At 42.4% G+C, this 14119-nt stretch overlaps 2 protein-coding genes across 2 annotated transcripts; both read right to left on the minus strand.

Annotated features, from left to right (window-relative positions):
• Nucleotides 1-2086: 2086 nt before the first annotated feature.
• Nucleotides 2087-5641, minus strand: LOC100194102 (cell number regulator 8). Its single transcript, NM_001352979.1, has 3 exons — nucleotides 5216-5641; nucleotides 2764-2966; nucleotides 2087-2521 (listed from the first exon to the last, which is right to left on the minus strand). The coding sequence occupies exons 1-3, from the start codon at nucleotides 5469-5471 to the stop codon at nucleotides 2279-2281; spliced, it is 702 nt and encodes a 233-aa protein (NP_001339908.1). The 5' UTR covers nucleotides 5472-5641; the 3' UTR covers nucleotides 2087-2278.
• Nucleotides 5642-6581: 940 nt separating this feature from the next.
• Nucleotides 6582-10752, minus strand: LOC103651775 (2,3-bisphosphoglycerate-independent phosphoglycerate mutase). Its single transcript, XM_020550719.1, has 7 exons — nucleotides 10684-10752; nucleotides 10437-10553; nucleotides 9171-9251; nucleotides 8993-9066; nucleotides 7426-7555; nucleotides 7141-7344; nucleotides 6582-7055 (listed from the first exon to the last, which is right to left on the minus strand). Exons 1-7 carry the CDS (start codon nucleotides 10750-10752, stop codon nucleotides 6597-6599), a joined length of 1134 nt encoding a protein of 377 aa, XP_020406308.1. The 3' UTR covers nucleotides 6582-6596.
• Between the last annotated feature and the right edge of the window lie 3367 nt (nucleotides 10753-14119).

The raw sequence follows: 14119 nt of genomic DNA on the forward strand, positions 1-14119 counted from the left end.
TGAGTCGCTGTTACCACTGCTCATCGCAGCTGTCCTGTGTGCATCGCGTCTTCTTCAGTAATGTTGGATGAATAATGTTGCATCGCGTCTTCTGCATCGCGTCTTCTATAGTATTAGTAAATGAAGTAAATGAATAATGTTGGATCCTATGCAGGGAGCGACTGAGTGGATCCCTCCATGACACTCAGATTGTGTATTCGGTCGTCAAGGGATTAAAACTCTGTCACGTACTGCTTCACACGTTTAAACGCAGATCATATATAATACTGCAGCTCGACACCAGAAATCTGAACATCAAGTCACACATTTCCCAGTACATATGGTCTGGTCCTCCTCTGTTCAAGTTAAGCACAGATTTTTGAAGCGCGACAGATTCCTAACAGTAATTGAAGCTAGTGTATACTCCCTCCATTAGGATTTATAATTTGTTTTAACTATTTTACACCAAATCTAGTCCTACTCGTTTTATTAAAAAATCATAATTACTATTATTTTTACTAGGATACCGTTCGGCATATAATGTTTTTTAAGTATGGTTTTAATTTTTTATTTTTTTTGAAAAATCCGAATAAGGCGAGCTAGTCAAATTTGGAACAAAAAATTCAAACGAACTATAAATTGTGACATAGGAGTATAATAGAATCTCAGAAGACCTGACTAGAGCAAAACGAGTTACTACTGGTCATGCATAATAAGATTCACAGAGGTTTACCAGGGAGCACAAAGTGCTAAAACAAAATCCAAAAGCATAATTTACGTAACCGGTTTGAAATCACAAATATTGATGTAGATGATAAGTTAATTTAAGATAGATTTAATCTATTATGTGAATATTTTTTATTTGTTTTTTTATGTAGTGATTGCTTTAGGAATTAATTTAATTTAAAAGTTTATATTTTTCTAACACAAGGTAGCAAGAAATAGACACAGCTAAACAGCTTTATGGACTACGTTGGGAGTTCCAGCAACGTGCAGAGACGGATCACCGCTCGACGATGACACCGTCAAAGGCACGAGCAAGACCAACGAAGGAAGACGATTCTATATGGTTAATTGCCTTGTCTAGTTGTTTCAAGGAGGTTAAGGATTGGTTTGACGACAAGAAAATTAGAAATGGTTTATGGAGTAGAAAATTTCTTGCTATTCAAAATAAAATAGTAAAAATCTGCTTGGTTTAAGTACTGAAGAGTATTGAATCCCCTCCAATTCAGATGCAACCAAACAAGATCTAAGAGATTTTCTTCTCTATAAATCTCCTCCAATTATGTTATCACCAAACCAGCGTTAAGGAATGTTGCGTCTGGATCAGAGGAGATTAAATCCCTTCCTAATTAAAATTGAATAAATGAGATTTAATCTCGTTCAATCCTCTTCAATCTAGACACAACTAAACACCCCTCAATCTACTTTAATCTAAAGAGATTAAATCCGTTCCTATTTAAAATTGAATAGAATGAGATTTAATCCCGTTCAATTCTCTTCAATCTAGACACAACTGAACACCCCGCAGGGCGCGTTCGTATCGGCCGGATTGGCATGTTTCAAGCCTCCTTCCAGGTTGAATAAATTGGCCTGGATTGGAATCCAATCTAGTTGTTCGTTTTAACCCGGATCGAGAACAAATCCATCTAATTTTGACTCCCCATTCTCACTTCTCCACACAAATCCAAGTGTCCTCTCACGTGGATCGATTCCTGACCAAGAATGAGTGTTCCACTCAATCCTATGTTCTCACTTCTCCACCTAAAACAAATTCAAGTGTCCTCTCACGTGGATCAATTCCTGGCCAAGAATGAGTGTTCCACTCGATCCTATGCTGGCTGGCTTCCTGGCCTGGCTTTGATGTAGGTTTAACGAACGGACCCTCAATCTACTTTAATCCAGACATAACCGAACATACCTAAGACACCCGATTTTTCTTTCCACGCACAAACGCTGCTGTATCCGAGGGTTTGTGACGAGAGCTACCGCCATATTAGTGTATGGGGCTCATATTTTGGAGGGAAAAACATTCAGAATAAGGTACGACGAAATGCATTTCACATTGACAGGCCCATCGAGGACCACCGTACAAACACAGTAACACAGGAGATAAGTGACTGTCCAGAATCCAAACTGCAGTCGATAAGAAGCAAACAATCCAAAGTTCCCAGCACGACCTCATATCACAAACTCGTATTTACTGACGGCGACACATCACACATCAAGGCCAACAGCAGCAGATGATAAACCACGGGAAGCACAGATAAAACTAGGGTAGGGAAGGTGGTGGAATAGCTCACATGCCACGCCCCATGGTCTGCTCCATGGGCGGCATCATGACAAAGACGGAGTGCCCATTGTTGAATCCAGGGTGGGGAACCCTGCGGCGCAGCTCGCGACCCTCCTGGCAGAGGGCGCAGGGGTGGCAGAGGTAGTGGGTCGCAAGGTCACAGGCGGCCTCTAGGTGCTCACGCCTCTCCTCGTCCTCGACCAGATCGCCGCAGCACCCACATTGCCTGGTGAAAGCCTCAAAGCTACCCTGAACAGAGAAGGATTCAAAGAACCGTGTCATAATTTACTTTGACACAGAGCTAGAGCAAGTCCTAGAAGCAAACATAGATAGAGGATGAAAATCGATATAAACTCAAAAATCAATACAAACTGATGCAAATATGCTAGTCTCAATTCAATTACTACCATGTACAAATTTCAAACAGAGATGGATACCCACATACTGACGAATGAAAACCGTACAAAAAGCTGGGTGCACAGAACACTTGCCTCAAGATTGTAGCGTTGTCGAATAGCAGTACGAGTGGGATGAGAGAACCATGGGGCAAGGCAGTTCCACCCAAAGAGAGAGTTCCCAAGCAAATACAGCCCAGTGTAAGGCAAACAGCTGTTTGCAAATGTGCCTTGTCCAGCAGCAAGCCTCTCAACATTGCTACCATAGAGCACACATGGTGCTACCGTTCCAAGAAGACCTGATACATCCAAACAATATGTAGTTAGTTCTTGGTTCAACATCTAAATTAAAAAAATGAAGTAATTCAAGATCATCTGTGAAATTGCGAATTACAAGGGAAAAAAAGCAAAATCCACCTTCCCAGAATTTCACAGGCTGATATTGTGTTAAGTGTGTATGCTATAAGCAAAGTAGTTCAACTGATAAATTCAGTTAACAAGTTCGGCAATCATAAATTCATGGTAAAAGTTTGCAAAATGCTATGGTTAACAAAGGCACCCGCTCCTTCTATTCCTAGATCATGCACTTTTAGCTTTTTATGGAGCAGATCAAGAGCATCATGTGCCGTTGTATACATAAAAGTACAATTGTGATCAATAAAATAGGTGTTGGATCTCAGCTAATTCATGGTATCAGGGCACTACATTTAGGCATGGTATCTAAATCTGGAAATGAACAATTTAGTGGATAACCTTCAGGGAATAGTCCACATACAAACATGGCTATTACTCAACAAATATACAGCAAGACTCTGGCCCTGGAGTATGAAACAGAGCTAGAAGAAACAAACTAAACAGTAGGTAGATGGAGAAACTAATGATCAGGATGAGTAAACCTGTGTGTGCAATGTGATTTGCAGCGATTTATTGGGCTATCTGGCGCACTAGAAATGCTGTGTGTTTTGATGATAAGAGAGTCAAATCTCCTGCTGAGATTGTTTGTATGACCTGTTCCTTCAATTATTGGGCAGGTTTACAGAAGGCAGAGGTGGAGAAGCAGGTAATCCAGGGAGCGGAGAGTGTGAAGACGATCGCTCTCTATTTCCACAAGGGCATTGAGACTAGATCAGGATGGATGCCAGACCAGTCCGTACTGCTCAGGACACTAGCCTGTAAATGACTCATATTGTTGCTTTTGCTGGAAGACAACGCTGGATGCAGGCTGGCGTGTTTAGTTTGGTAGCACACTTCGTGTCATCAATGGCTCATCCCTTGGTGATCAGAATTGTGGAGCTGGGTTGTAAGGTTAATGTGCTGTCTCTTTAAATTATTGAACTTTGTAATTTCGTTACTATCATAACGAAATTCAGTTTTACAGTCGTGGAAAAAATGAAGAGGAAATTGCCAATCCTTCAACGTGGATCAAACAAGAGCAATCACAATTAATCAACTATTACATCAACTTTTAGAAGAACAAACCAGCTGTCGTTGGCTGGTTAGAACTTAGAACAGCACTTTCAAGAGACAACTCTAGCACATCATTTAATTGAGCCATTTAAGACAGCAGTGCCTAAATATAACATTTAATTCATCAAATACTGTACATGTTAAATATGATAGCTCTGTAGAAAGTTCAGCTCATCCTGAACAAGCCAATAATTAGAGCTAAGATGTAAAGCTTGTCTAGACTGCCTTTGGAATGATGACGAATTTCAGGCTAGAGATATCATACATTTTTTTACAAGTTCCTGAAAGATTGTACAAGAGGGAATACAAAAATGAATCATACAGAGTCTAGTAGTCATAGCACCTTTACAGGAAACAATTTGCTAGCTAGAAAGGATAATTCCAACAAGAAAAGACTTAGGTCTGTCTATTATCATGAAATTTATGTATACACAAATTCATACTCCGCGTGTTTGGTTACCGCGACAGCAGCGTTCAGACTCATCAGATGCGTTGACCGCATATGTGTTTGTGATTGGTTACGTGCATGCAATGATCCGAGCTCGCACACGCACATGCAGCCCAGTTACATTTCTCACCCTTCAGCCTGCATACGTGGAGATTGAGGGAAAGAGCTTCTCTGCTCCACCAGGCTGGCTCGGGCCAGGCGCTTCATAGTACACCAACCAATCACGTGGACTATGACTCTATGAGGCCTTGTTGTGCCATGATTTCATATTAATAAGCGAGACACTTCAAATTAACAGAAATTCACAGCAACCCAATCCGATTACGTGCAGCATCCTAACTTCAATTTAGTGAAGAAATCAGGCGATAAAATTCAGACGAACTGATCAGAAGTTCTAACAATTCAGTTGCGCACCAAACCTAACACCGACTAGGCCTCCCATTGCGAAGGCTACCGAAATTTTTACAAGATCTAGCCATTTCCGAAGATATCTAACTCAAAATTCGTGGTAATACAACCACCTATTCCTCCTCGAGATCCCCAAGCGCAAAACCACGCATATCTCTACCCCCAAGATTACGCACGACTCGAACAAAGAGTATCGATTTCGAGGACAAGGGGCACGGCACGTACACACTTCGACGTCGCTGCTGCAGAACTCGTCGTTGCGGCCGAGGCAGGAGAGGATCCCGGAGTTCCAGCTCTCCCGCGGGACGCCGCCGAAGGCGTGGGCCGACACGGGCTCGCCCATCACGACCGGGACCCCGTCGGCATAGTAATTGGCGGCCTCCGGCGCCGGAGCCTGCGGGGGCTTCTCGTACGCGGGGGCGGCGACCGCAGCTGGGATGAGGGGGCTCGACTCCTCGTGGTTGTTGGCGCCGGCGCCCATGGCGAGAACCGGAGGGAGATGTGCGGGTCGGAAGCAGGCTACTAACGCGAGGCGAGGGAAGGGGACTTGGCGATATGGGATGTCAGTGGCCGGTGGCGTGTCGAGCAGACTAAAATAGGGCGGAGGAAGCGCGTGGGAGGATGAACGCGTTGTCTTCCCTGGCTGAGGCCATCAGACCTAAAGTAATCGCACTTCACAAATATATGATACTAGATGAGTGCCCGTGCGTTGCATCGGTAACGTATAATAACACGATAACTTATGTATATATAAATGCATTTGTGATCCTACCCATACATAAATTTTGTTATTTTAATCTAGCTATTTCACCATTACATTGCAATCATCAGTAACATATAGACTTCTATATATGATTTTAATAATGTCATTGAGTTATAATGATAGCACGATTGGAGAAGTGTTATTTACAACTCAAATCTCAGAAAAGGTACTAAGAAAGCATGGAAATAAGGTAATTAACTCTATCACATCCTGCAATTTTTTCCACTTGACAGCAAAAACTACAAGCAGCAAAAACAACAAACTCCATACCACTTGACAACAATACTGCATTTTCCCACAAAACGTGCAAAAACAACAAACAATTCAAATTATTTGAGAGCACCATCTTTATAATATGAAATAAATATTGGATTGCAATTACCAGCTGGACAAATATCAAACACCAAAACCAATGTTGCAGCATAAGTAAAAATGAGAAGGAAAAATGTAGAAATGTCGTTGCAAGCACAAGGATGATACATCAATGAGTCAATCCGAAAATACCATTATGCAGCCATAATATACAGTATTAAGGTCGTATGGACAGAACAATGCAAGCAAGTATCAGTCTAAGTTAGCACAATGTCAGCATACTCCTCTGCAGCTAGAAGACTACTCTAGAAAAAAAAACTCGTTTATGCAAATGTCAAATATCCTAGTACCTATGCAGTATAAAATAGTGGAGATAGCTTGCGACATTATCTTTCCAGAAGGCAAGTGCCCCTAACAGGTATGTACAAGATTGAATTGAGTACACTTGGTAATGTTGATTCGAAACAAATGAACGATGCTGGCTTAGATGACTCAAGAGATTTACGATATTGAAGTGAGCAAAAAAAGGTATCAAGAGAAGGGCTGAAAGACATATAGTACTTGCCTGCAAGCAAAGGTGCGGATGCCATTCTTCACCAAGTACTCCCCAGATGTTCTATTTATCTCTGGTGTGGAAACAAGGTAGCGATTTGGAAGCTTCAACTCACCATCATATTGAAGCATCCCAGCATATCGAATTTCGGGGACAGGTACACGGTCAAAGTTGTTAAAATCTGCATACTCTAGTGCTTTCGCAAGCATAACCATGCGATCGGCTCGGAAGTTGATAGTGACAACTGCATCACCATCTAATACAGGTCCAACAGCTTTGCCGCTGTCATCAACTATCACAAATGGGGGCAAGTATTGATCATTAGCCTTGGGTTGTGCTCTCAGTGTTTTCACAGCCTCAAGTGCACTTTTGAATTTGTAGGGTGCTTCTTCGAGCACCTGAGCATCCCAGTCACGTTTAACCACATCCCAGTCATTCTGGAAGGTATTAAACACAACAAAACTATAAGCCAAGATGCTAGACAATGAACACTGATGCTTGAATACGACAAGAAACATTCACCTCATAACGGTCCATGGTAACATACATCCTTCCACCACCAGATGCAATCTGTGCATCAATACCCTTGCCTCGAAGCTCCAAAAGATCATTCTCTAGGGTCTCCACGAAACCAACCCTGCTTCCATCCAAAACGTCACGCCCATCGGTAAGGTTGTGCACACGAATTTTTTTTGCTCCTCTCTCACTAACACCTTTCAGAAGTAACTGGATAGAGCAAATAAAAGTAAATCTTGTGGTACGCTTGTAACTTAACTAATATAAATTGAAGAAATATTATTAGCAAACCTGTACACCACCATCACTCAACAACCCAATAAGGTGAAGAGTACCATTTTCAAAAGATTCTTTGATGTAATTGAACCCATCTCCATCATAAATCTTTCCTGGGGTAAGAGATTGGTCAATAATCTTAGCACTATAGACAAAAAGAATGCAGTACTCAGTCAAATCAGAGAACATCTAGTATGAACTCTTAAGGACTAAAGGTTTTATTTAAGACTAACATGACAGATGTGTACATGGCAGATGTGGAGGTTTTCTCTTCAAAAAAGCTGCAGAGAGCTCTGACCTTCATCGATGCAGAGGCTGAGGAACAGCTCTCCTTCGAGGAAGACTGTGCATCTGGAATATACAACCTTGGACTATATGAAAGTTCAAGGTAATCTTGGACACACATTGAAACAGAAAAAATTGCTACTATGACATAATAACCTTATGGTCTACAATTCAAAAATTGCTCTCTGCAGTCACAAAACGTGCAAAAACAACAAATAATTCAAATTATTTGAATATGTCATAGTGCTAGTTTCTCATGTCTCAACATTGTATCAAAACTTGCAGAATAAAGTTGCACTGACCTTTCTACTGCAATATCTCATTGTCTTAGATAAGTTGCTTCTTCCTTTTTCATTTTTCAAAATTATGAAAAACGAAAATAAAAAGAGTTAGAGATTATCACCCCAGGTGAACAACCATTTACAGAATCGGATTTAGAAGAACTCCAGGTGACTACTACCCTATTGATATTGAAATATTCTCTAGTTTTAAAACCTTTGCTAGACTTTCAGATAAGGAACACCTCTTCTGTTTTGTGAGCCCAAATTGTTGTTGCAGAAAACCTCACAGATGATCATTGTTACCCAAACATGATGAGGCTCTTTTCAGCTGTTGGCAGGTAAACGTTCATGTAGGTCTATATCAAGCAGACCACTTTCTACTTATGAAAATGGAAAGAAAAATAAATTGTATTTATAACTTACTTTGTTTTGTCATTACCAGTGTGAGGACAATTATAACTTGTTATCCTCAGACCCCAAATGGCACCGGTCTAGCTACTAACAGATCTGCAAAGCTAGATATGCTTTTTGCCAACAAAGTTTATGATTCTTGTCACAGAAAAATATTTTGTACAGGTCGTGGACATCATCTAGATATCCACTTTATGCTAAGACACATCCTATCAGATTATGGTACCTAATGTTTATTTGTCTGCAAGATGCAAATTTGGCACACCAAAAACTATAATACAAACAAAACACTGATGCAATATTGCTAGTAGAGGATGTGAGTACGACATATACTTCCTAGATAACTTTTAATGGTACCCCTTAGCTGCAAGTTTGCTATGCGGTAGAACCCTGAGAACAACCATACAAGGTTAATGAATCAAATAGCTAATTGGTGTTTCAATCACTAAGCAATGATTGAAACAATATGCTTGGATTAACATCAAAGCAAACTAAAGGAACAACCCTATGTTCTAGGTTCTAAATTCTAAGTTAGACTCAACCAAAATTGGCATATGAGTTAAGAACAGTCAAAAAATCATTATCACTGATGCGAGAAGCCTCACCTTTGGCGCGCATTGTCAAGGGCAATAACGCCAACCCTTCCATAGATCATAGGGATTTTAGGGACACCTACTTCCTAAAATGAAAGAACCAGAGGAACCAGTCAGACAGTCATCATTAACAAGAAGAAATTTATGAATGACCATCACTTGATCAGTAAGCTGGAGCGTTTTAGGGGACCTCAATAGCTGTGGCGCTGGCAAGCTGAAACAGATCTGCATAGGTAACACTTGAAAACTTGTCCTTGATAGGTTGGACCAGCTTCAGAGCATTCACAAGATCTGTCATGAAACAAAATGTTGAGTAACCCATCATCATGAAGTTATAGGTGATAATAAGCTGAGAAGAGTGTTACCAGCATTGGCCCCATGCTTATAATATTGATTACCCCGTTTATTTCTTTTACAACATATAAAATTGTACAGAAACATTGATGTGAGACTAACGAGTCTGTTTCTTTTAGTACTGATGAAGATGATCATCTACAAACTTCACTCAATGCAACTAAAGTATGTCCAGTCTTAACATGCTATCACGTCTTGAGAAAAAAAGTTCTCTGTATGTGAGGATGAAGGGGCCAATAACATAGAGCGGGTTGTTGCTGGAGCAATCCTAGCTGTCAAGTTAATCTACAAAAAACAAACAGTTTGTTTTCTATACTTGTTTCAAATGTATTCGTTCGTCAGATTTACATGCACACTGAGAATAAAAGATATCTTATAACTTGTTACTAAATCAAGATTTGTCACAATTCCCAGAAGTATATTAAAGTTTAGCCATTAAAAGGTTGATATTTCCTTTCCATGCATGTTGCTTCATGAAAAAACAAAACCAGCACCCACCTCGCCGAAGGAAGAACATACCTTCTATCTGAAAACGTACTCTAGTAAAGAATTGAATACTCGGAACTTAATCTTGAAATATCATAGATACTTCACATCTCCAGAGCACAAGTTTCATGATTCTGAGTATATTATCACAGTAAAAAACATATATTCCAGGTTCTATGTTTACGTATCTCAAAAAATAGTAGATTAAAGTTACATTTGGCATTAAGGTGAGATGCAATAATCTTGTTTGCTAGAACTGTTTTTCATAAACTTACTTGACTTAGTTATTTTGGTTAATTTAGATTGCAAAAATAGATACAATGGGTTTCATAAAGTGTAACAGAAACAACACTGGTATAACTGAATTTAGAAGTTAGTTTCGTCTCCTAAACAAGGTATGATTTTTTATGACGGTTGTTCATGGCACCTTTAAAAATAGACAGTACTGCACAGCACAGCAGCCACAAACTGACTGTAAATAAGATCAGGTGATTTAAGTTCTAGGGTGATGCACATTTCAGTTATCAGGAATAAAAATAACAGATATACTTCTTTATTCCTTTTTATTTGAATGGCTGCTCAAATTGGAGATAAAGAAAACAAGTTTGCAGCATACCTGAATAGGGGCTTTAACACATTCAATAAAGTTATCAAGGCGGCCAACTTTGGAGTCAACAGCTTGTTGTCGCTTGTTCTTCCAGCGCACAATGTTTGACTCGTTGGTGAATATGACCTAAAAACAACATACAGTATATAAGCCACTGAAATCAAAGCAATACATAATTAAATATACTAAATAAGATATATATGTAAAACGAGAAGTGAATGATTTAAAAAGAACTGGTGAAAAGAAACCTACTAACCAGCTTGTAACCATCATCGTACAGTCTTTGCAATTTTTCTTGAAATATCATAGATACTTCACATCCCATGGAGGCATCGTTGGCTGGCGCCGAGGGAGAAGCAGACGTCCTCGATGAGCTGTGGCGCGCCAAGTGGGGGGCAATGGTCGATGCCGACCTAGAACAGCCACCCCTCCGACGAGAAGGTGTTCACCCAGCGGTCATACTCTGTCCTGCAAGAACCAACCTGTAGAGAAATCTCATCCCCATTAGAGTTTCTACAACCTTTCCAAGCATGTCAGTGTGGTATACCCCTTGGAGAAGGGCCCGTCAAGGCCAGCAACCTTGGCAACTCCGTCACCATATCCCGCGAGAAGACCACCATGATCTTGTCCTCCACTGGCTTGCTACAATCGATCGTGAAGGAAACCGACCCCTTCTTGCCAGCGCGACGCTCTTCACCGACACCACGTCGCGCACCATCGACCCCCTCCCTCAGCTTGCTGCTCGAGTGGATCCTAAGATATGGCGGCTAGGGTTTCCCGACACAAGAGGGGCCACCGATGCGGCCGACGAGCAACCATGGCGAGGAGACGACGAAGGCGGGGACGACCATTTCCAGATGGCGAGGAAGCAGTGAATTGGAGTCGCAGTGGCCGCCGGCAAGGAGAATGATCTTCGCTGCACCCTGTTCATGACAGGGGGTTCGACATCGGCACTGGCGCGAGGGAGAATGGCTCTGCGGCAAGGCGTGAGGCGCGTAGCGGTGGGGAATAGGGGAGCGGGATTGGAGGCAGAGATCGGCGGGGCTAGGAATTCCTGCCTGTGGGGGGAGGGCGTCGTTCCTGCCTGTGGGGGGAGGGCATCGGGGATCGCGAGCAGAACTGGGTAGCGCCAGGCGGGGGCTGCGCCGTGGATGGCGAGCGGGACTGGGGACGGGGCATGGCGGCAGACACAGGCGAGTGCTGGGGCACACGAAGGCGGTAGGGGCGGATGCGAGACCGTAGGACGGCAACAAGCAACCGACATACTCACATCGGCAAGGTCTCGGCCGCCCGCGATCCCTTCCTCCCACCTCTGCACATCTCCATCGGCGCCCGCACCTGCACTCGCGTCGCCGTGGCCGAGCCCCGCGATGGCGGCCATCGGCAAGGTCTCGGCCGCCCGCGATCCCTTCCTCCCACCTCTGCACATCTCCATCGGCGCCCGCGGCTGCGCTCGCGTCGCCGTGGCCGAGCCCCGCGACGGCGGCCGTCGGCAAGGTCTCGGCCGCCCGTGATCCCTTCCTCCCACCTCTGCACATCTCCATCGGCGCCCGCGCCTGCGCTCGCGTCGCCGTGGCCGAGCCCCGCGACGGCAGCGTCGAGCTCGGCGTGTAGGAGGCCGCCGCCAATGATGAAGCCCATGTCAAGCGCGTGGATCTGCACGAGGATCCTTGGGAGGTGGTGTCGAGGGCGCGACAGCGAAAATGGCAGAGGCACTGCGCGACAATCCTGGGAAGTGGAGGGCGGGTGGGCGGGCGGGGCCGATGGAGATGTGCAGAGGGCGCGGCGGCGAAAATGGCGGAGGCGCTGCGCGACAATCCTGGGAAGCGGGCGGGCGGGCGGGGTAGGGAGGCGGGGGCAGTCTACACTCCTCTCTTAATAGTTAGTAGAGACTAGGTGGATGCCCGTGCGTTGCAACGGGAAGATAAAATATCACGATAACTCATGTACAAATGTGTTATAATATTATAGAAAAAGGTTACAAATGTGTTATAATGTTTAGGAAAGAAAACAAAGCCACAGCCTGTGCATTCACTGGGACCTGAAAACATTAGGTGGACTAACCTCTCCACATGACGAAAAGGCAATAGAGTTGCAATTGCAAGCACACAAAAAAGTGGTCTGCACAAGAAAGTGTATATCATGGCAGATGTTCTTCGGACTTGGAAAATAATACACGAGAAAAAGAAGACATGGAAAATATGTAATTCTACACGCATATTGTTGATGCACTATCGGTATTGCACGAATCAACTTGTCTTACAATTTCTAATAATAGTCAAATATGTCGACAATCGTACATTAATCTAATCTTTTTTTGCGATACTGATAAGTCGTTGTTGTCAATCAACTGACATACATGTTATAAACCAGATACATACATGTGCACAGCATTTTCCGCTGTCAATCAACTGACATCCAAAATAAACAAGAATGCAATCACATTTCCCAATAACCAATGCAGTTATCAGTGTTTATTATATGCAAAGCTAAACCTACTCTTACATGCATGCATAGTTTTTGGCCACGGTGATATTACAAAGATCCATTTCTAGAACCATACAGCAAGTTCTTCTTGCAGTAGTGTCATGACACATCAACACCGCAAGGGACTCTACACCAGGATGCTAATTGATCAAACCTTCATGGTTTTCCCTAACAGCCATGCATTGTGCTCTATGCATCTATCTGTCTCCACATAAGATGGATCTCAGTGCAAGCATTGAAGTATAGGTTTATTGCGCTATGAAAATTCAGGAACTGGCAAGTATAACATTGAAAGAGGAGATAGAACATTCCATTGAATAAAGGTATACCATCATGATATAATGAACAAAAACATTAAAAATAGATGGGAGATTTGTCACATTTGCTATCACAACAAACCACATGATAAACACACATATTAAGTCATAAACAGTAAAGCCAAATTTTCAGCGTGTATTCTCCTAGATATCATGGGGAGGAGAGAAAATCATTGCTAAAGCACAAATAAAAGTGTACGACAGAGAAATATCTAGGACATGATATGTTTTCCATCACCAGAAATAGAATCAGTTACATATGGTGTGATAGCAAATGTGATTTTGACATATCACATGTGTGTGGTCATAATCATTAAAACTTCGATTAGAGTAGGTTGGCTGTGTAATGATTAACACGCTTCTTCTCTTGGGGACATTATGTAAATCTATTTTTCTGCTTCACATATAAGCATTTTATGTGCCATTTTGAATGAATGGCTGACTGCTTGCTTGGGTGAGGGAGTTAAGGATGGATTAGCCTTTAGCTGCCTGGGTGGGATTAATATAACTCGCAAAATAATGTAGCTGATTAGTCAATTAGTGAGTTGTGTCAACAGTCTGTCTTTTTTGGAACACCCTGTTCAAAACTCGGGGGAATTCAAATTTGGATAATGATGATGATTTTGTATGTTTAGTAGGTGTGCTGCTATCAATCAAAATGCATGGAACACATGAGTCTGCTAACAAATTTGATGCTTATTGTAGTGTGAATTGGGCCAACATCTTAATACACGATCAAATTCTTAATTTCAGGACAGATGAAGACGGAGACATAGCATGGACAGTCGTCTGAAATTTGACCGTATGTTCTTCTCATAGATGTTTTGGTCTATTATATATGCTGTTTAGGATCTTGGTGCTGCAACTATGGTGAGCCAGACAGGCAAA

The sequence above is a fragment of the Zea mays genome, chromosome 3 (assembly GCF_902167145.1).
Source record: "Zea mays cultivar B73 chromosome 3, Zm-B73-REFERENCE-NAM-5.0, whole genome shotgun sequence".
NCBI classification, from domain to species: domain Eukaryota; kingdom Viridiplantae; phylum Streptophyta; class Magnoliopsida; order Poales; family Poaceae; genus Zea; species Zea mays.